At 38.4% G+C, this 22,441-nt stretch overlaps 1 protein-coding gene across 3 annotated transcripts; it reads right to left on the bottom strand.

The window, feature by feature from the left end:
• Positions 1-323: 323 nt before the first annotated feature.
• On the bottom strand, positions 324-22,395 carry LOC130435283 (anoctamin-1). 3 transcript variants are annotated; one of them, XM_056765780.1, is made up of 26 exons: positions 21,627-22,395; positions 20,535-20,728; positions 19,153-19,458; positions 17,211-17,303; positions 15,522-15,673; positions 15,370-15,424; positions 14,978-15,029; positions 14,828-14,883; positions 14,675-14,722; positions 14,515-14,579; positions 14,238-14,372; positions 13,780-13,940; positions 13,574-13,656; positions 10,982-11,059; positions 10,104-10,169; positions 8,163-8,237; positions 7,870-8,071; positions 7,622-7,733; positions 6,770-6,827; positions 6,578-6,678; positions 6,257-6,408; positions 4,601-4,753; positions 4,454-4,506; positions 3,882-4,063; positions 3,702-3,807; positions 596-3,153 (listed from the first exon to the last, which is right to left on the bottom strand). In XM_056765780.1, exons 1-26 carry the CDS (start codon positions 21,646-21,648, stop codon positions 2,047-2,049), a joined length of 3,867 nt encoding a protein of 1,288 aa, XP_056621758.1. In that variant the 5' UTR covers positions 21,649-22,395; the 3' UTR covers positions 596-2,046. The 3 variants fall into 3 exon arrangements, with proteins under 3 accessions (XP_056621757.1, XP_056621758.1, XP_056621760.1); XM_056765782.1 differs by having other exon boundaries at positions 610-3,153; positions 20,535-20,701; XM_056765779.1 differs by having other exon boundaries at positions 324-3,153; positions 20,535-22,395.
• Positions 22,396-22,441: the final 46 nt, after the last annotated feature.

Raw genomic sequence — 22,441 nt, 5'->3', positions numbered from 1 at the left:
ATAGTTTACCTTCAAAACGAAAATTCTGTCATTATTTACATGCTCTCTTGTCATTTCAAACCTGTGTGACTTTCTGTCGTCTGCAGAACACAAAAGAAGATATTTTGAAAAATGTTGGTTACAGAAAACCGTTGACTTGCAATGGTTTTCTGTCCATACAATAGAAATCAATGTGGACCATTGGTTTTTGGTTACCAACATTTTTCAAAATATCTTATTTTTTGTGTTTTGTAGAAGAAAGAAAATCATTCGTTTAAAATGACAACTGGCTGAGTGAAGGATGACATTGTTTATATTTTGAAGGTGAACTATTCCTTATACCGATGAAGTCAAAAACAACTCTTGTATGGTTTTCAATAATATCACAATGCTGTAGAAACATAATGAAATAAAAAGCTCAAGATAAAAAACTCCAGGAGCTCTTTTGATACATTAAAAAAAATCCTGGTGGAATGTTTTAAAGTCTGGTCATTAACCCTTGTGACATTTTTGTTACGCAAGACTTAAACCTAAATGCTGTAATAAAACACAGCAGCTATCTATACTTATTAAAGATATACAACTCGGTCACTCCACCTGCACACACACAAGTGACAAGACTCTTAGCAGTTTCTTTTGATGGCTGTCTCTCTGTCTCAGGTGTGGGTTTTCTGTCTCCATCTAGTGGCAGTCATCAGAAATCAAATCACAGGTAACAGACTTCCTTTCCTTTTTTTCCTTTTCCGGTTTTATTATCAAAATATTGTCAAAGTTTCTCAATACCTCTTGAAATAACATAGACATGAATGTTCTACGTGAAAGCTGGTTTGTAGCACAGTGCTTATCATACACACCTGACACGAACGGAAAACTGAATACACGGCGGCCACGTGCTTACTGCACTTAACATTGGCTCTTACTCAGTGCATAAAGACCCCATGAAGACGATATTTGAGGCTTCTAATTAATGTGGTCTTCACATGAAGTGTGTTCATAATACTTATTGCAGACATAATCATATTTAAATTTCCAGCCTTTTATGTCCAGATAAAAGGACCAATGATGTTGATGACTCATCTTGCACTTATGAATGTATAAGTCTGTACAATTTCCAAAGATAAATGTAGTGTCATTGCTAAATCTTTGCAGCGTGCGCAAGGCTAGTCTGCATTCATTTGATCATCCATTAGTACGGATTGTGGCTTTTTTGTTTCCATCCGGGTCTATATCTTCCCCGAAAACATATTCACAGTGAATATAACATGCTTTCTATGAATTTAAGCTGTGCTAGCATATTGTTAAATGTACATTGTGTAAAATACTACAGTATGGCCATTAGAATCATAAGCAACTAACATTCACTTAAGTAAGTAATTGGCTTTGCATGTCTTATGAATCCACTTAAACATCACATTTTATATGTAATGAGCTTGATAAGCAGCAAGTTACATGCTAACTTGCCAATGCGAATGACACCCAAGACAAACAGACAATTTCACAAACAACTTGGCTCATTTTGAAGGTGAACTGTGGTGTTCACATTTAAAACCAACGAGAGAACAACAAACCACAAAACGAAGGTTCCACTTGCTGAATAACAAATCTGTATGGACTGAAAAGCCCTTTGGCCCACATCCCCGAGCCTCTCTCATCTCAGCGGTTCTGGTTCAAGAGGTTGGGTTAATGAGATTGGATGTGTGTGTGTGTGCGTCTGTACAGGTATTTGTGTGTGAAATACAGAATGGCAAGTCACAGTATAAGACAACGTTTAAGAGTCACATCAGGTGGCTTCAAAAGAATATCGCAATACCCAGAATGCACAAGCTGAACATGGCTTCCCCCTGTAAAGTATTAATCATTCCAAGCAAGGAGGTTCCCCAGTCAGCGTTCACAAGAACCTCCACCGAGCCATCAACAATCCTCCAGAATCACTGATGACGGTCATGTAGTCATCAATGAGAAATGGATGAATAAGAGGTGTGTTGCTGATGGCGTGGGTTGCCTGGCACTGAGAGATTTGAATGCAAGGTGCTAAAGAGATGGAGCGCTTGTCCACGTTTCCAACATTCACACACGGGGGTTACGTTGGAGCTCACTGGGTGAAGGGGGAATCTGTTCATTCAGGTGCGTGAAGGTGGTGGAGTGGCTAGGTCTTGCTGACGTCTCCCCTGCAGTCTCTCTGTATTTCGGAGGAAGAGTCTGACAACGCCCCTTAGGTTTGGAGCCTGGATCACGGGGTAGAAGGCCTTTCATTGGGATCCCCATCAGCTCCGGTTTGGAGGGAGGCCGTGGTAATCCTGTTGACTGGATGCCTGCAAGCTCTGGTTTAGAAGGTGGACGTGGCAAGACTGTTAAAAGGCCGCCTGCCAGCTCCGGTCTGGATGATGGACGAGGAAGTACTGTCATTGTGTGCTCTGGTTTTGATGGGGACGGCAATTGTATTCCTTTGGAATCGGGTTGGGATTGGAGATGTGTCGGCACGGACATTTGGCTCCCAGAGGGCTCGGTTTTGGACAATGCTTTTGGGTAGTTCCGCGCAAACTCACTAGGAGATGGAGGAACCTTTTGGTCGAAGTGCGTGTATGTGGTGGAGTGGCTGGGTCTAGCTGCACCCTCCTTGGAGACTTTGTGCCTTGAGGGAAGGGTTCGACAACGGCTCTTAGCCTTGGAACTTGGGTCTCCAGATGGACTTCCGTTTAAGTCGAACTCTTGGTACCGGGATAGCGTGGCCGTTTTGACCGAATGGACAGAATGGCTTAAACGGTCTGATTCAACTTGACAGGGTATTTCAGACAGAGACTGTGCAGTTGTGTTGAGAGCCTCACGGAAACAAGATGGAGAGCTATCGTCACGCAGATCACCGGGGGACGCTATAGGTGTCCCTGAGGGTTGTTCCTCTGGCTCTTTCACTTCCTGAAGTTCTTTTAGTTCTTCATCTGATTGGCTCAGCAGTACTCCCCTGCAGACAGATGACTCATCTGGTGGCTCCTCGTCCAAACTTTGGACAACTTTATCAATGTTGGTAGTCGAAGATGAGTGTGACTCCTTGTCCATCTCCTCGGTGAGCATAAGTTCTAACAGAAGCGCGTTCTCCTTCTTCAGCTGCTCCTTCAGAGAGCGAGGCACGTCTGGGATCAACCATGCCACCAGCATACTGAGGAACATGGCCAGGTTCTAAACCACAAAAAAACATCTAAAGTCACCAGTCGCAGTCTTGAACAGGTTGAACAGGTTTTTAAAACAGTGTGGCATTTGTGTAAATGGTGTTTTTAAATGACGTGGCTTCAGAGTTACAGCGAAAGTGAATCTCTGATGAGTTATCGATGTGCCGCCATATTTGAATCTAGCGCTTGAATTCTTTACATTCATGCAGGTTGTATAATTAAATAAATACGCTCAAAATATTGTTTTCTCTCACAAACCTATCATTTTGTTTTGGAAAAAAAACCAATAGAGTCAATTAGATTACTTTAATCATGGATGTACTTTTTTGAGATTCAGCATTTTGAGTCCCAAATAAGAATATAACATAACAGCATTTTCAGCATACAATTATTTGTTGGCATTCAAAGAAACAAAGTCAAATACATAGATGGGTATGGAATGAGGGTTAATTGAGTTTTTTTTTTAACTTTTATTCAAGCTATTTAACTCAATATATTTATTTGACAATAAGTAAAGAAAGAACAACTGCTATCGCTTTCAATACTCAAAACACTGACCTGGAAAAAAATGACAAATGCCAGTCGTGCAGCAAGAACAGACCAGTATTGCTTAGAGAGCTGGTAAGACTCTGGAGACCAAGGAGGATCTCGATAGTCTTTGTACCTAGAAGAAGATTCGTTGTTAAGAATGTTTGAATTTCAGTAAAGGTTTATGCAGGTGTACTTATGTTGAGTCACCTGCAAATACGGAGTTGTCGGTCAAAGTCTGTGTCATGCGTGGCGGTTCCAGGTTTAAAGTTGCTCGTGTTGAAATAAGCCAGTGTGTGATTGGTAAAACCATGCATGGTGCCTGTCTCGCTATACAAATATTGATACACCATCCGTGGGATAAACTCTGATGTAAAGGAGATCACAAATGCCTTGAGGGGAAAAGAGAGAAAGGCTTCAAATCTTTGAAAAACTCAGATTAATTAAAAGGAACACAAAGGGGTGTTTCCCAGACAGGGATTAATTAGGATATTTAAATCATTTTAACAAATACTTTAATTTTAATTTTTTTATTTTAAGATATGTCAGTCTAAATTTTGTTTTTGATTAAGACACCTGTAACAGTAAAGTTAGTCTGGGACCAGGCTTAAGGCCTGTCCGGGAAACCACCCCAAAATGTTTTTTTCAGAGGATGAGATTTGCATAATTCTGCATTTTATATTTGACTAATGTTTCATTTCAAAGTGCACTGTTAGTGGTTGCAATTCAATTAGTTTGTCAATTAGTGAGAAGAATTGCGATTCCCCCATTTTAACACTCACATTTGTAATGACTGCAAACTTGCTGATGCCACTCAAGATGTTGTACCATATGCCTGGGAACAGATAAACAAATGTCAGTCGGAGCAAACTAAGATATTAAAGTGTAAGTGTGATATACAAGTATATATTTATCGGTACATTTCCTACCAATCTCTTTCGCACTGACGGCGTCAGGTCGGCGTATTTCCGTGACAAATTTTGCCGCATCAAGACGGATTTCAATGACGTTATTAAGCAGAGCGAAGACCGGTGCCAGCGGGAAGGAAGCCACAAAGAGCGTGACAAATCCATACTGAATAACTGCAGACAGGGAGACACACACACATACTGTACGTGAATGGATGTCCTTGATCAAACCCATTTTGATCGAGTCGTTGTAGATCCTTAAATGTCATCTAATGTATTAATTAAACATGTTTATAAAGAGGGCTGGCAACCTGTGTGACATTTTTCCTGGAAATCCCTGCGCACACACCCTCTCCTCCAAAAAATAGACCAGAACGCATCACTGCGGTAGAGGGATTGCGCCTAGTCAACTGAACCGTGTAAGTCGTGACCAAATAATGACCAACTGCAGAGAACACCAATTTGCCAAGCTCTGCACAAATTGCTCTGCGCTATCCGGTCGAAACTGGTCTGTGTTGTAGGCCTAGCGAGTTCTCTCTTTGCTGTCCAGTGTCTTCATGGTTTTTCGTGCAGTCCGATTTTGGAGTGTTTATATTTGAATAAGACTGTGAATAAGAATTTCTCACGCACAAAATAAAAAAAACTGATGTAATTTTCCTTTCTATCTGAAAACCCATGCGTTAATGATTGCCCTTTGGCAAGTGTGCAGCAAGTTGAGTCATACAGTCTTGTTCAGTCGCCTCTAAGCATGCATTTATATTACGTTCAGGTGTTTTTTAACAGAAGCAATTAGAAGCGCATTGAAGCTGTGATACTCCATACTAGTCTGTGTTGCACACAATACATACTAAACAATTGGTGCATGTTAACCTTGTTCAGCACTACTGGTTTAACCTGATTTACTTTTATTTACATCTGCCGTTGGTCCTTTGTGTTTGCCAAATTATTGCTATACTGTCACAATAAAAGGTGTAAAATTTGAAATTTTCTGTCGCTGGGTTCTTTTGTACCTTAACACGTATACAGACCATAATGTGATGTTGTACCCCTTTGGGTAAATTATTGTACCTATAGCGGTCCTATTGTGTACCTTCAAAGGTACATTTAATTGTTTTGTACCCATAATGTCTAATATTGGGGTACAATAATGTACTCAAAAACATGTACATTATATGTGGTATATACCCATAAAGGTACAAAAAGGAACCTTAAGGGGCTCCACCAGAGCAACTGAAAAGGTACAAAATAAATACTTTTTTTACATAAATACTTCGGTAACACTTTCCTTGAAGCGTGTTTGTATAATGCATTATAAAAGTAGTTTTAAAGCATTGTAATGCACCTTTTAATGCATTGTAATGTCTTATAAATAATTGTTGTAACAGTTAATGCATTATAACACTAAGCAATTCATTGTTACACTACACATTTTAATTTCGTTATACTTCTTTAAAACTACATATAATGCATTACAACACACATTATGAAGAATTATAAAGCATTTTACACTTTAATAACTCTTTATAATGCATTATACATACATACTTTAAGGAAAGTGTTACCAAAAATTCTTCTGAAATTGTACGTAGAGATTTTACATTATCAGAGTAATACAAAAGATGCAACAAGCACTTAACTTTGTTAACATTTAAGTCCACGTGATATCCCAGAACTTACCCATCTCCATGTACTCTGGGCTCAACCCCTCGTAGGGCTCCAGTTCATAATCCAAATCCCAGCGCTGAGGTTCTCGCTTGGAATCTTTGTCCTCCTCATCCGCCGCTCCCTCTTTTTCTTCCTTATAAACGCGATACATCTTCTTCAGCTTCCTTTATAAACATAACAACTTCAACATCGTTTTAAACACAACAACAGTAAAAACACTCCCTGGGCTCTGCTTAACAGTGTTGCAAATTTTAATTTAATGTACAAATAGGAATTAGGAAAATCATAAAATCAGTGACCAGAGGGAGGACTGTGTCTGTGTGTAACACTTACGGAATGGCAATTTCGAAAACATTATTTTGAATAAGCTGCTTCCCCAGCATAATGATGCCCAGCTGAATACACACTTCAATGAGACAGCCACCTGGAGAACACTGAACCAAACACATACACACGTGTTCAAGCAAAGAAGTTAAATCATGCCGACACGGTAAAGGCGAACTGTATTATTGCTTTAATAATTACCTCCTCCATGCGGAAATCCTTAAAGACATACACATAGTCACCCGGACGACCGGCAAACCTAAGTTAGTAGACCAGAGTTATGATGGATTTGTACAATATTGACATCAATGACCTATATAGAGGATGCTTTAAAAAAATCGGGACTTTGATGCTGGGGATTCCTCCACAGCACATGACACTGTACAGTGAAGACACAACACAGACACACGCCACTATGTGTAATACACAGAACACAACAGGAGTAGTTTTGGAAGTATAATTTAGAGCGGTAATTGCATTACAATTTCATAATTATTTTTAAATAATAGTATTGTGATTTTTATTTTAAAAATATATTATAAATATATATTATAAAACATATTTTTGTAGAAATTCATAACAATAAGTCATCACAAAAACATCACATATACTGTAAACTGCAGTCATAAATTCCTGATGTGGCACAGAAAATATACAATTACAAAATAAAAGTTCTTGCATACAGTAAAACAATTTACTCTTTGGGGAAAGTTTTTATATAAAAAAATGATCCCTATAGATCTTGTAATGTAATTGTGAAGAGTGTAAATTATCTGTGCACATAAAAGACAACACCAAAACAAATGTTCACTATGAAGTGATACTGTACATACAGTATAGACAAACACAATGTGTATAATATCACAAACATGGAAGATACTAGACGGACACACAACACTATGATACAGGATAGACATAACACTTTGATATACACTACATATATGTTACTACGGGGTTGACGCACAACTTTATAACAGAAAACACACAACACTGCAGAATCTATCAACACATAAGAGAGTTAGATTGCTATGGTGAGGTCTGTTGTCATTTTACCTGCCCTTAAAGAACGCCACATAGAAGACAGGAGCAAATGCATTCATGCTTTTCAGCAGAAAAGCTTTTAAGATCACATGCTCCTCAAATGTTGATTCAGTCTTTGGAATCTCTGGAAGTACAACAAATATCATATTCACACTCATCATTCTTGTTATTGCACAGTTTATAGTCAGTCTAGTATAGACATTATTTCACAAGCCACACATGTTCTGTCTCTAGGCCAGCACACACAGACACACACACACCGAGCTCTGTAATCCAGACCGCTATGGCTCCATAGATCTCATCCAGCACCAAAACCACCAGCAAATTGATGATGACAGCTGTTGTCGTCACGGTTACTCGCACATTTGCCTTTGCCTCGTGGTCAGGGTTCATTGACATGACAGCGAAAACAATGATTCTGTACAGAATCACCCCAGAGACGGCAGAGAACGTGACCCCAACCTGACAGAGAGAGAAAGACGAGTATTGACCAAACATTAAAAACACAACACAGAAAGAAACATTAGGTTTTCATCGGGCTGATGCTTCTCACCATAAGAAGGATGGAGGATATGTTCATGCAGAACCCAGGCAAGCGGTCCGTCCATGATAGAGACTCTGAGGCAAACTACAAGAACAACATGATGTTACCTAATGTCACTATTACATATAGCACTAGTTCACTTTGGCCTAAAAACAATGAACTATAGACTTCGGTAGACGTAAACAACGCTGGTCCAACGCTGGTCCAATGAACTTCCATTTTTGTTTTTTAACACTGCACAAATGTTTGAACAAAATACAGAAAAATACCAAAAACAACAGAACATTTATAACTGAATCCAAATTTTATAATATATTTAAGATGTCATTATATATGTAAGATTTATATGAAATTACATTTTTAAATAATGAAATCACAAGTGCGTTTAGACCAATGTTTACATCTTAAGTGTTCTATAATTAAAACTTATATAAAGGCTAATATTGTAGATCTATACTTTGATCGTATGCAATATAGGTCTTTATGTAAATAATATAGATTTGTTTTACACAAAGCAGGGTCACTCTGTGTAAAAAATTGCCATTTAAACCCCCTTCTACAATTTTTTATGAGTTTCTCAGTAAAGATTCTTTTATGATATTTAATAGTTTGGATTTCTTCATCATTTAGGTATTCCTTTCTCTGGAAAAGAATAATCAAAATCTAAATATTTACTATAATATTAAATAATAAAGAATATTACTTATAGAATATTAGACTTCCACACACTTCAAATTATCAACCATACAAAGATTAAAATGTCAATTATTTTAATCTATGATACAAAAAGAGTACACCTTTTAAGCCTTAACGTGTTAGTTCTACCATAAGTAAACATTCTGACATCATTTACTCACCCACTTGTCTTTTCAAAACTTTACAACTTTTTCTTTCTTCCGCAGAACACAAAAGAAGATATTTTGAAGAAAGTCTGTAACCAAACAGCACCTTTCACTTCTATTGTATGGACATGAAACCAATAAGGGTGAACGGGGTCCAGTTAACAACATTTTTCAAAATACATTATCTTCTTTTGTGTTCTGAGTAGATGACGACAGAAATGGTATTTTTGGGTGAATTATCGCTTTATTATGATTTGCTTCTAAATTGTAACTACTTAAATGTGCCAAAACATAATTTGACATGTTAATAAAGTTCACATTTAAAAGATTTAAGCAATACAGCAAACTTCTGTTAATTGGGCAAAATATCAGTAGTTATTGGCCAATGCTGATGCTGAGAAATATTTTTTTAACATTGAGAGTGATTAAAGTGCTGTGTATTCTGTAATGTATAAACCGCCCCGATTTAAACCCCCCTCACATGAGATATGAATTAAAACATACACGCTTTCAGGTACACGCATGCACATACACAGTAAACATGTGTCTTTGATTACAGGAAGGACGCCACTCTATCTTGCGTGTTTTAATCCAGCTCTGGCTCTAATCCTGCATAATCTAGTGTGGAATACACAGAGGTAATCTGCTTTCAGTGGTGTGTGTAGCAAGCGTGTACGCTATAACTGGTGTTTGAGACTGTGCGCGTGTTGCGTGTGCGCGGCGGAGGTCTGACACGGGCGCGCAAGGGCACGATGGCGGTAACAAAAATCCACAAAATCTCATCAAGTGAAACTGCGACCAATTTGCTCATTTCAAACGGGAAAAACCGGATAGAGAAAACACAATCTGTGCTATTCTTTGTCTAAATAATTGAATTAACGAAAAGTAAGATAAAAGAGAGCTTGTGAAGAAAGACAGGGAGGAGGATGAGACGCGAGGGGGGAGGTGGGATCCGGCGTAGGTCAGTTCTTTATGTGACCATTCCGTGACTGACAGCTGTGATCTATCTGTATTATCTCTGGAGCCCCGCCTCTTCTGGTTAAGTTGATTAGCTCTCTCTGTCATAGACAGACAGTAAACTCTCACAAACAACGTCCCCCCTACTCACCGGCGACTGCCCTCCTTTCGCAGTCAGGAGCTTCTCTCTTCCTTTGTCATCTGTTCCCGTATCCGGCTGTGACACAGAGCACAGATTAAAGCATGACACACAATGTTTCTGTCATCTTTCAACTACCTGGAATCATTGTAGTGTAAGGACTGAAATCTCTTCCAGGTATTCCAGCTCAGGTTATAGTTTTAACAACATCATGCAATGGATATAATAAGACTGGAGTATGAATATTATTATTAGAATTTAGCCGTGCTATGCTTCACCACTTCACATTCAATACTACTGATATTAATGTTATACCAAGGCTATTAAAAAGGTGGATAAACAGAAATATTGTCTTGGGTCCTAAATAGTGTAGACTATTGATTAGATATTGCGTTGGGCCCTTGAAATTTAATGGGACAATTTACCCAGGAATGACTTTCATCATTACTCAACCTCATGTCACTCCAAACTTGTATGATTTTCTTTCTTCTGCAGAGCACAAAAGAAGATATTTTGAAGAATGTTGGCCACCAAACAACACTCCCCCCATTGACTTCCACTGTATGAACACAAAACCACAGAGACATTACTCAAAATATCTTCTTTTGTGCTCCACCTAAGAAAGACAGGTTTTGACCAACATGAGGGTAAATAAATGATGAGAGAATTTTTATTTTTGGATACCCCCCTTCTTTAACGCCCCCCACTGTTTAATGGCGTTTGATTAATATGGGTTTTCCGTATCACATTTCTAAACTTGTACATTTGGACCGCAGTGTTTAAGCTGTTTATATAGTTCTTATTAAGAGGATTAGGTAAACAAGCTCATCCCAAACCTTTTTGATTACTCCCTATTATAACAATACTGTGAGTAGTTTGATTCACTGTACCTCATCTTTTTTCTTTTTCTTGGCCTTCTTTTGTTGTTTCTTAAGGAGAAAGTCTTCATATGCTGGCCGAAGCTCATTCTGAGATATAGAAATGTGTAATATCAGTTCCATTTTCTCTCCACTCACACACACACACACACACACACACACACACACAGACTTTGCATACGCATTAAATGCAGTAGTCTAGGACTTCACTGATCTCTAAAAGCACCACCGACAAGTTAAGGATGACACACAAACACACGAGCAAAACTGTCTCCATAGTTACCGCATTCACAGACAATAACAGAAATAATTATCTTGTTTACGCATAAAATCAAATCATTCATGTCTTGAGGCAGGGACACTTAAATGATGGGATGATTATGCAGTTTGTGTAGGCTGACAAGGCACAAAATTGCATGTTTATTAATATCAATTAACCCTGTGGGTTTCTGGGAACACTTTGCAACACATTTATAACCCGCTGGGTTCTCTGTTTAGAATGTGAACACATTTACATACGTTTATATTTGATACTGTTTAAAATACAAAATGCAGTTTGGGTAACTTTGCACAAAAGATTATCTGACAAGTACAGTGTGGTCAGGATTACGGCTTTGGGGTTAATGGTATACAATCACGATAAAGGATTCGTTGGCACACAGGTTACTACAAAGTTAATCCACTGTAAATCTCTCCTCCTGCTATAAATTCCGGGCTGATTCATCAAAACACCGTCACCGTGGATTCAGATGCAGTATTTATATCCTGCTGCGGTGAAAATCACAAATGAGAGAAACGGGGAGAGAACAAGGAAAGGGGAATAGCGGGAGACAAATATGGTGTGGGTTTGTTTGTGCCACAGAAAGAGAGCGAAGGGTGGGGATACTGATCATGTACCTCAGCTCTGTCCTATTGGTCAGCATCAAAGCAAAGAAAAACATGAATGAGACACATTGACCGTGTTTTACATTGTTAAATAAGCTGGCTAAATATACGTCGAGTCATGCAGACTTTAAAATGAAACAAATTGCATTCTCACTCTTTCATGTTCAGATGAGCCTTCGCTCTTTTCAAATTTAAATCTGTGTGTTTGGGTGGCTTTGAAAATTTTTTTACTACTTTGTCGTCTGTGTATATTTTTTGCAAAGGTTTAAGTGATTCTTGAGAATTAAACAACTGTACGCACCTCATACAGTAAATTAAGTTTAAAAGTTGTTTCGCTTAAAATGTTGTTAACCTAACATTAATTGGTGTATCTATTGGTTTGGATAGTAAAGCGTTGTTGTACAGTGCTGTTCATTTGTACTAATGTTATCAGCTGTAATCATGATCGAGTTTTCTATTTAATTGCTTTTAATAAGCATTTGTCTTGATGAATTTAATCTCAGCAGTTTTTAATCATGTTATTTAATCACTTCTTTGAAGAAAACAAGAGACAAAAGCTTTGCAGTGTCTCAGTTAATTCTTCCTGCTTCTTTAAGAATACAATACTGAAAATCTTTCTGTTCAAAGAAATCCTAAATCTCTAATTCATGCTTATGGTACATTCAAAAAATTTCTCTGAGCGAGAAACAGTGACCAATGAGGCAGAGCTTAGTGAAGAATAAATTGAACTTCCTGTTGGTTCACATTAGCATGAGACTCAATTCCCTGACCAATTCACTAGGGAGAATTCACACAAAAATGACAATTCTTACTTAACCTCGTATGATTCTTAACCTTGATGACTTTCTTTCTTCTGCACAACACAAACAAAGATATTTTGAAGAATGTTGGTAACCAAATAACATTGGCCCCCGTTGACTTCCATTGTAGGGACACTTAACACTGAGACATTTATTAAAATAATCTTCTTTTTTCTTTTTCTAAAGAAAGAAAGTCATTCAGGTTTGGAGATGAGGGTGAATACATGATGACACAATATTTATTTTTGGTGAACTATCCCTTTAATAAGAACGCATTCTAATGACTCGCACGTCTTATCAACACCTTCTGGCCAGAAAGGACACATGCACACTTCAGACTGAATTAGCAGTCTTAGGTTAACGGTTGAGGAACTCAGAAACAATGAAATCAAACCGTTAGGAACATTGTTGGGTAAGTTACCTTGAAAAAGTAAAGAATTACTAGTTACTGATAACGGCAGTCAAAAGAGAGAATGATGTCAAATTTATCATGCCTTCCATAGACCCTGTATAAGAAACTCCTTTGCAATGCATTTACAGTTTTTTTGTAATTTGATGCAAGCGTAAAATAATACAAAGTACAGTGTTATAAACGAAAATACATGTTAAATTAAAATATAAAAACCTTGAAGGATTTTCTGATGCTGAATACCGTTGAAAGCATCATCACATGCTTGTGAAAAAGGTCCATTGGGCTATCATGTAATTCTGTCCTTTATTCATCCTTTTTTCCCCCTTTCATTTCGAAAGAAGGACTATCTTTTGTCTGTATTTCACAATAAATTATTGGGACGCACGGATCAAATAGGTATAATCATGATCAGACCAGGTGATTATGTGGTGGCGACAAGTTAGAGTTGAGTCGTGATGCTGCGTTTAATCATGTTTTTGGATCCGGAAACATTTGGACTATTCTTACCTCTTCGTCTTCCATGCCTGTCAGATTCCAGCTGTGTTGTAAACAGCGCTGCTTCCGCTTCCAATGTTCTAAAAACACCGCCGCTAAATTCACACACACACAATAATAAATCAAATCAACATCTAGATATATATACCTTTATAGGACCATATTAAAATAATTTCTTAGTGTATGATATACAATGGCAATATTAATATCCTTCATACCCCAGAGGGACATAAAAATGGCAAAGGCGACAGTAGCGTGATTGTCAAACAGATAGCTGACACGCGCCGTACTGCAGATACTGCTGAGCTGCCAGTAATCACACACACGATCACACAGCGGACACATGGTGAAATTAAGACGCTCATCACACATCTCTTGACTGAAAGAGAGTGAGAGAGAAACAGTAAATACAACAAATGTGCGATGGATAATTATTATCTGTGCATCTTTTTATTGAAAAATGGTTTATCATTTATATCTATTTATGTTCAGCGATACAGTAGGTGTAACATTATAATGGATTTATACTAAAAGCAACACTATAGATGTTAAAAGAAAGCATTTGTGGATGTACTTAAATGTGCTTAATCTAGGCTTATTGTATATTTGATATTCAAAATTGTGAATATAGAGTAAGACAACCACTGTGGCTTCCGATGTGTGTGGTGGGGTTTACCTTGGCACATTGGTGTCTACTGTAAAGCATCCATACAGAAATACTGCGACTCCTAAAGCCGAGGCTGGAATCAACAGCTGAGTGTAAACACCCAACCAGGCGAAATACAAGCCAATCTTCTCCCCAAAGTACTTTCTGTTAAACACAGATAAAACGCTTAGAGATCAATCAAACGTGACAAGGTAGAAGCTGTCCCCAAGCATGAGCAATAAGAAGTTATGCCTGCTTTAATGATAACAATCTGCACAAAAGTAGGTCATAACGCCTACAATAATACCTGATAAGGTCCATTGGTTGGTATCTGAAGAAAACTCCATAATTGGCCCATTCCTCATGTAACATCTGCAATAAACATGTGACACTCAAAATATATTTTGATTTTTGTATTTCACCACGTGACACACTGCTGTCCAATCAGAGCAGAGCGCATGACACACCTGTCTGTCATTACGTTGTTCTTTATCTTCTGAGCTGTCAAAGTCACCCTGAAGTAACGAGAAAACAGAGATTTTCCTTTAACACAACACGTTTACCTTCGATTTACTCAGAATTCTCTATTTTCACCCAAGCTGGGTAAAATGGAAACGTACATCATGTAGAGGGAAGGCGGCATCATAGACCCCTTTAGCTAACAATGAAGAAATGCCTGAGAAAGTGATTGAGAAAAGTGAGAATTTAGTCAAATATCTCTAAGATTTGTGAAAAAATACGTAAAAACGGCACAATTTCCAGAAACACACCCATAGTTTGACCGGACTGTGTACAAGCTGTGCGCCGCAGAATTTCATAAACCTGCAAAAGCAACAGATGGATCAGAAAGAAAACTAAGATTCGGACATGTACATTAAAGCTCATAAGATGCCCTTTATAATACGTTGCAGGTATGATCATGGTTTGAAAGGCTTTTAGAAAAAAAAAAATTCTCATGGCCACATGCATTTATCATTTAAAGTGCTTAGTATGTAATGCACTTCAACAAGCTCTATAAAAAAATCACTCCAGATAAAAAAGAGAACTGAAGTACTAAAACGTAGTGCAATCTAATCAAAATGCTCTGTTTATCTGATATTTGTGTTTGCTTTGGATTTATCGCTGAAGTGTAAAAACTTTGCTGCATTATTATACTACTCACAATTCGACCTCTTATTGCACTGCTGAACAAGCTGCTCTTTGACTTGATATCAAATCTGCAAAAGAAAAAACAAACCAATTAAGCTACTGCGTAGGCTTGATATACAGTATGTGTTTTAATGACTGTCTGGCTGTGTGTGTGTTGGCACTCACAGGTGTAACTTGTCTCGGCTGAACGGCTGCGATAGGACACGTACGCGTGGGTTTGGGGGCTCAGCAACGCCCGGCTGGAATGGCTGATTGATCTTGGCCCAAAACGAGCTTATTACGCCCACTATCCCCTTCTTTTCTTTCAGCTGATACGTCTGCAAAAACAAGCATAACGGAACTGAAATTAAACAGACATTAATCCTTTTAGATCCTCAGCTCTAGAGAGAGGAGACAGTAAGGGTTCAGCCCAGGGTCGGACGATGGTGACACTAGCAACGCGCAGTGGAAATGACATGTTTTGAGTGCAAACCGAAGCACATGTGGGATGTCGGGCCATATGTCTCAACAGCTAATCCACCATTATCAGATTATACCATTCAATACTCACAACCTCATAGGACAAATCAGTCAGGATGTTGCTCGAAGACAGATCTAAACGTGTGTGAAAACATAACGGTGATGACTCGCCATACTGTATGGTTGATATGCCAAACGCCCGTTTCAGGAATTTGAAAACGTTTTCCAAATCATCTTGGTAAATGCTAATCAGATTTCTTTCTCTCTAGCAGGTCCTTGGGAATTGACTTTTGGCATAACTACTGCTCATAAAGCCTGTGCCAACTGAGAGCACTTAAAGAAGTCCATCATGAATCCTAAGCTCTTAAAAATATGACACCAATGGGCCGTGCCAGTTGCCCTTCGAGTTGGGCAACCGTGATGATGGTTGCCCTTGGATTTCTTATTATTTCTTTTCCACTCTTATGACCAAACAGAATCACAAAAATGATGATGTTTTTATCTCTTCCCTGAACCTGCCCGTCATTGACATATCTTTATATTTTGAAAATCTATTCAGTACATAAATAAATAAAATAAAATAAAGACAGTATTGGTATTGAAGTGTATATGAGAAAGTTAAATGTACACGTAGTTATGTTATGTTTACGGAGTATAAACCCCCAGAAGCAATATTTGCAGTCTCCCAATAAGCAAGCTATAGTGCCGAACAATGGCAAGGCAGGAACCAAAACTCCACTATAAATGTACATATGTATAAATGTGGAGAAAAAACCTAGGGAGAATCCAGAATCAACCGGGAGGGACAGTTCTCCTTTGGGCATATTAATGTAAAACTGCTGCAACTACAGAGAGAATCAATAATGTAAGCTTAAAACCAAAGGTAAATGCACATAGAGTACAAACTTCCTTCCGAAATTTTCTCATGTTAAAAAATAAATATGACCTCACGTTGTATCAATCACATTTACACACTGTCTCCGATGTTTTCATACAAAGTACTGTATGAGAAACAAAGTGCGGATTAAAAAAACAGAATATAAAGAGAGTGTGGCAGCTTTATAACAGGATAGCACTGATTTTCTAGTCACTGCTCTAAATGCTAGAAGATCATACCTCAACATTTCGGCAACATAACCAAAATTTGGCTCGGTCCGTTCGCAAAACTGTAATACTGTTTCACGGGAGAGATAACTAAACGGATGGATAGCGGCAAATGGGTGTGAAAAACAGTAGTGTTTACAGGTATGTAAGAAAATCCAGGCAGAGAGAGTGAGGACAGCCTAACTAATATGCAACGGACTCAGTGTGCATGACAAATTTTTAGATTGACAAATAAGAAAAATTTCATACGAAAATTGTATGTGCAAAAAACAGTGAACAGATGAAACTCACCTTTTTAGTGGGGACTCTGATCTTTAGAAGTTCAGCTTCACGGCTGAGAACGGACCAGGGAACGTGTAGACGAGTGAATTTGACAGTCCTCAACTTGAGTAGAGCAACAGAAAGAAAGAGAGAGAAACAGATGTAAGACGTGTGTATAATACAGTCTATTATTTGAAAATGAAAAATCCCTGCGTCTCAATTCAACTACTTATACTGTGATATAATGGAAAAATATAATAGTTAGTGCTGTTTTGCATTGGGATAATAGGTACTTTTGAACACACTGGGACATACTAACGTGTGACGGAAGTGACGATTTTTGCCTACGATCCTTAACAATCTCAAAAAACAAATACAACCTTTTGGGATTTAAACATTTTACTAAAACATAAGTAGGGGAACAAGTCTCAGTTTTAAGAAGTTGCCGATTAGCTTGCATATTGGCTGTTTATTAGTACTTAACCCATACCTACTGTAAACCTAAACAATACTACAACTGCCTTATAAAGTATTTAGTACCAGAAAATTAAAAGTTTATTGTGTTGTAAATAGTGAAAATGTGTTCCCCGTATTTCAACATAATATGATTTGGGACATACTAAAATAATTTTCGAATTCTATTTAGGACGGATAGTATGCAAATTGGGATGTGGAGAGAAGCAGTTGTTACAGTTCCAAAGTGGCCTTATTCTGAGTTACACAAAAATACAAAAACAAACACCTCCGGCTATGAGGATCAGCTATAATCTTTCTTTCGCCTGGAGACAGCAGCACTCAATTTTAATCCACACCAGCATACCAGACCTGATCTACCACCAATCAAACATTACATGCTTTGGTTTACAGCCCACATCAAGATATCCTCACATCAGGTTATCTTTAGGACAAAGTAAAAGACCCATGGACAATTTCAGATTAACGCAGACAAAAAACATATGGACAATGTTTTATGAAGATTAAAATGAATTAACCGGCTATACTGAAGGATATCCTACATTAGCTTTTTCATTTAAGTACTATGAATTGAAAGCTGTATTCGACACATGCTGAAAATCTATTCTTTTTCTATGCACTTTAAAAAATACGGCTCATTTGGAGATTTCTTTTGTTTTGTTTACATGATACTTAACACTTAATACTGTTAATACTTAGTCACAGTGTCTGGACAACATTATTATTTCTGTACTAACAGCATCGTCATTAAAATCAAGACACTGTGCAAGAAAATATGATTAGTCTTACAAATAGATTTTTTTGTGAGATCTACCCATACCAGCATAAGAAACTGATAGATGCATTTTAAGTTGTCCTTAACAGCAGAAAATTTCAAATGATACCTGGATTTTTGAGACAAGTCTTTTTCTAGCAACGCTGCATGACTCAACCAGTCTCTTATTCAGAAATGCTATGCTTTTCTTTCTTTAACTTATGAAAATCTACGATGCAAAGAGAACCAATGATCTCCTTTGACAACCACTGTGATGTCTGTCGCAACAATCTTGCCAGGGGCTACTGATGTGGTTTTGCAGGAAAACAAAAATGCTTTTCGAGAGGTGTGAGCTTGCTTTAGAAAATACGGCCTTTTCTAAAAATGAGAAGTATCTCTCCTAAATCCAGATGGGCTTTACTGAGTGTGGGAGGGCTTCAGCATCTGCTACACTTCATCTCAGATTCTTAAGGTCCAAGGTCACCTTGAGAATGTCTTGATTGTTTTTATTTTGTTATGCTGCACTCACAAATGAACTCATCTCTGAGTGTTCAAGACTCAACATATAAAGATTACATGAACCTGTTTGTGGCATGAATGATACACAGATGCATGCGTGCACAAACAGTTTCTATGTTCATGTGATAAATGTTACAACAAAATTACTACTAAATGGTGCATTCTTTCAGAACTTTCTTTTCAAAAATTGTATGCAGTATTTAGTATATACTGCACAGTATGCACCTCTTTGTCGCGTTCGATCTCCAAGCCTTCTTCTTGAAGTCCTCTCTCGAATTCCTCCCTGATTTTATCTTTCAGTCCATCATCAGGTTCCGTCGCTAACCCCGCCTCCAGCACTGCCTCCGTAATATCGCCCTTTGTACTCCTGCGTGAAGGGGTGGGGCTTTGAGACGCCACATTACCATTAGAAACGACAGATAGGCGATGTTGCGTATTTCGTCTTTTGCCGTGATTGACAAGAACATAGTCCACTCTTCTCTGGCCATCTGCAAAATACAGCCCTCCTCCTGGCCCAGGACCTGGCTCCTCCTGAAAGCACACACAAACAGTCTTTGTCCTGGTAACATTTACATCATACATACCTGTATTCAGATTCCAATAATCTTTTTTTTCAATGTTAAATACAACTGCTTCTGGTAAAATTGGTGGAAGTTCTAAGCTGTCTCTTTCATTACACAGTACATATTTTTGGTGTCAGTGAAGGGGGTCTTGATACTTAAGAAGCTATGGGCATACAAAAGATGCAAAGTTTGGGAAACACTGATCCAAAAATCATGGAAGATACAATTGTATATTGCAATTGCAGAAGGCGCTGAATAAAATATTCCTATTTCTTTTGACACTGCATGGTGGGAAGTTTCAGCCAAAAATTGAAGATCTGGGTCACGCACTTCAAAGGAACGGAATATCTCCTAAGGCTGTGCTCTTGATTTACTGCAATTCTGCTTTTGAACAAGATACTAAACTGAGGGGATAGCCCCATGATTTCAGTTTCCACAATGTATATTCTAAGTTTTGTTGAGTTTGCTTGTTTTTCCATTAGCTTTTTTTATCTCTACAGTAGCAGTCAGTCAATGGGTTTTTAATGTGCAAGGCTGATTCCAATACCAAGACACTTGAGATGCTGATGTTATATGATTTAATGACAACAGCAATTACAAAAACACATTTTCTGCATTTCAATTCAGCTCGGTTTTATATTAATCCTGCTTGTATAAAACCCTTGGCATTGTGTAATGCTCCTTGTTTGTGAATAAAAGAATCTGCCAAATCAATAATCTAAATGTCAATTATGTGCTGTACAGAAATAAAGAAGATACAACGTGAAATTGTAGACACACGGGAACATTAGAACTGTATGATATTTTTTAACTATTGTGTATGCAACATCTGATAAGCATTATGTAGCCACAAACTGTATGTTAATATTTTAATAACAGTTACTATGAATATAAAACTTTACTTTTTATTTCAAATGACTGGATTTGGCTGATAGCATATATGGAGGGTGACTGGGGGTGTAAAGGTTGAAAAGCTCTGTCTCATAGTGTCAGTGTTAATTGTTGAAAATGACATTTTTGCATAAGAAATCATAGGTCACGCACCGTATCCTCGGCAATGTCATTGGCGTCGTGGCAAGTGTCAGCAGTGCCCTGCTGGCCAAGTTCAGAAATATCACGAGCAAGAGAGCGGAGTTTGTCGCTTTGCATCGAGGAGGACTCGTTCCGCACGCTGGAGACGCGCATGCGCTCTGGAGCCCCGTTCCAATTTTCTATTAAAGTAGAGTGGCAATGTGTGACTGTGTGTGTCAGAGACAAAAATACAGAGAGAGAGAGAGAGAGAGAGAGAGAGAATCCTTTTAAAAGTATAGGGAAAATACCGTTCCGTTTCATTCAGCACCATGGACAGCGACATAATTGAAAGCTGTGCGTCAATTCTGCAAAACCTGTCAAAGTGACTGTAAGGGCACGTACACCTCTAGTCTATTAAAAAATAATCAAAAACACACTAAAGCGTCACTTTAATATCCCTAATGCCCCCAGGTAAACAAACACAGAGATTCATGACTCTTACAGAAAGCTAAGCGCATTTAACACCATCTGGACAAACCATGCATTATAGTCTATGCGCGCATTGCCTTGCCAATAATGCATTGTTTTACTGTTCATAATTCCCATTTACCATGATATCACCAATTCAGAAAAGGTGTGCCATAAATAAGGCATCTTTGATTTTTTCAATAACATCAGTGTAAACAGTGTCATCAGATGTCACTTGAAATAGATCCATCTTATTGCCCAAGCTAATATAACAAACCCCACCACTAGATCACGCACGGTTCACGCGTTGTTTCCCAAATAAAACCATTTACAACACAACTGCGTGAGATTCATACGAGTGTTAAGGTGAAACGGTTCGCATAGGGGACAAATAATGGCGCGCGCGTCTAGTGGTTTCAATGCAATTAACATGAAAACCAGTTTGCAGCGACTCGAAATGTAGCCAACAGTTTACACAAGATCAGATCGTATACATGCAAGCGTGTGCAAAAGCTAAAGCAGCTTATATAATAATGCAACAAACCAATTTAACGGAATAACCATCGGATAGACGTACGGAAAATGCTTTTCACTTTTAGAGAAGCGAATGCACGCGCGCATACACAACAGGAGTGTCATTGTAGGTACCCTACTCACCGGTGGCGGAGGGCGACTTCATGTTCCCGGTGAGACGATGGACAATCCGCTCGCAGCTTAACGCGCTCGTGCTGCTGCCGTTAATTCCGTGGACAAACTTCAGCGAGAGTCCGACACTGCGCGCGTGCTCTCGAGACGGGTGACAGCCGACACTCCCCCACACAGTGGGTATCTCTCACCCACTCTCTCTCTCTCACACACACAAACCAAGTCTATTTACTGGGAAGTACTTAAACGTGCGAATTATGAACACACGAAACATTTTCCATAACCGTTCTTGCATTTTTCATGTAAAAAGGCGGCCGTAGGTCAAAACTGTTCAACTCTGAGGTCATGGGTTACATCTCCTGGAGATGCTATTTGAGCAGTTCAGAGCTTTATCCATTAAATAACCACAAAATTGTGCATATATCATTCATACACAAACATTTTTGTACCAGTAAGAGCGCCTTGAAATTCATTAATCACAAATCCTACTTGATGGCAAAACACACCAGAAAAGTATGCGCATAATAACTTACTAAATACTTGCCTTGAGCTTCAGATGTCTCTACAACTGTCAGCTCATATCAGCTGAAATGGACTTTAAATCTGCCTCACTATCGCATACAAATAACGTCACATCATTTGGTTACTCTTGGTAGAATATTGGGTCACAGGGTTACGCAGACGGACGATGAGCCTAGATCCCATACACTATACAGATTAAAACACATAATGGCTTAATATTTCATTCTGTGTCTGGAGGAGATTGTGATAAGCAACGAAACGTGCCACATTTCATTTAGACGTGTGAATTGTATCCTTCAACACCC

This window comes from Triplophysa dalaica, chromosome 14 (assembly GCF_015846415.1).
Source record: "Triplophysa dalaica isolate WHDGS20190420 chromosome 14, ASM1584641v1, whole genome shotgun sequence".
Classification (NCBI taxonomy): Eukaryota; Metazoa; Chordata; class Actinopteri; order Cypriniformes; family Nemacheilidae; genus Triplophysa; species Triplophysa dalaica.
This window is presented reverse-complemented; position numbering and strand designations above follow the sequence as displayed.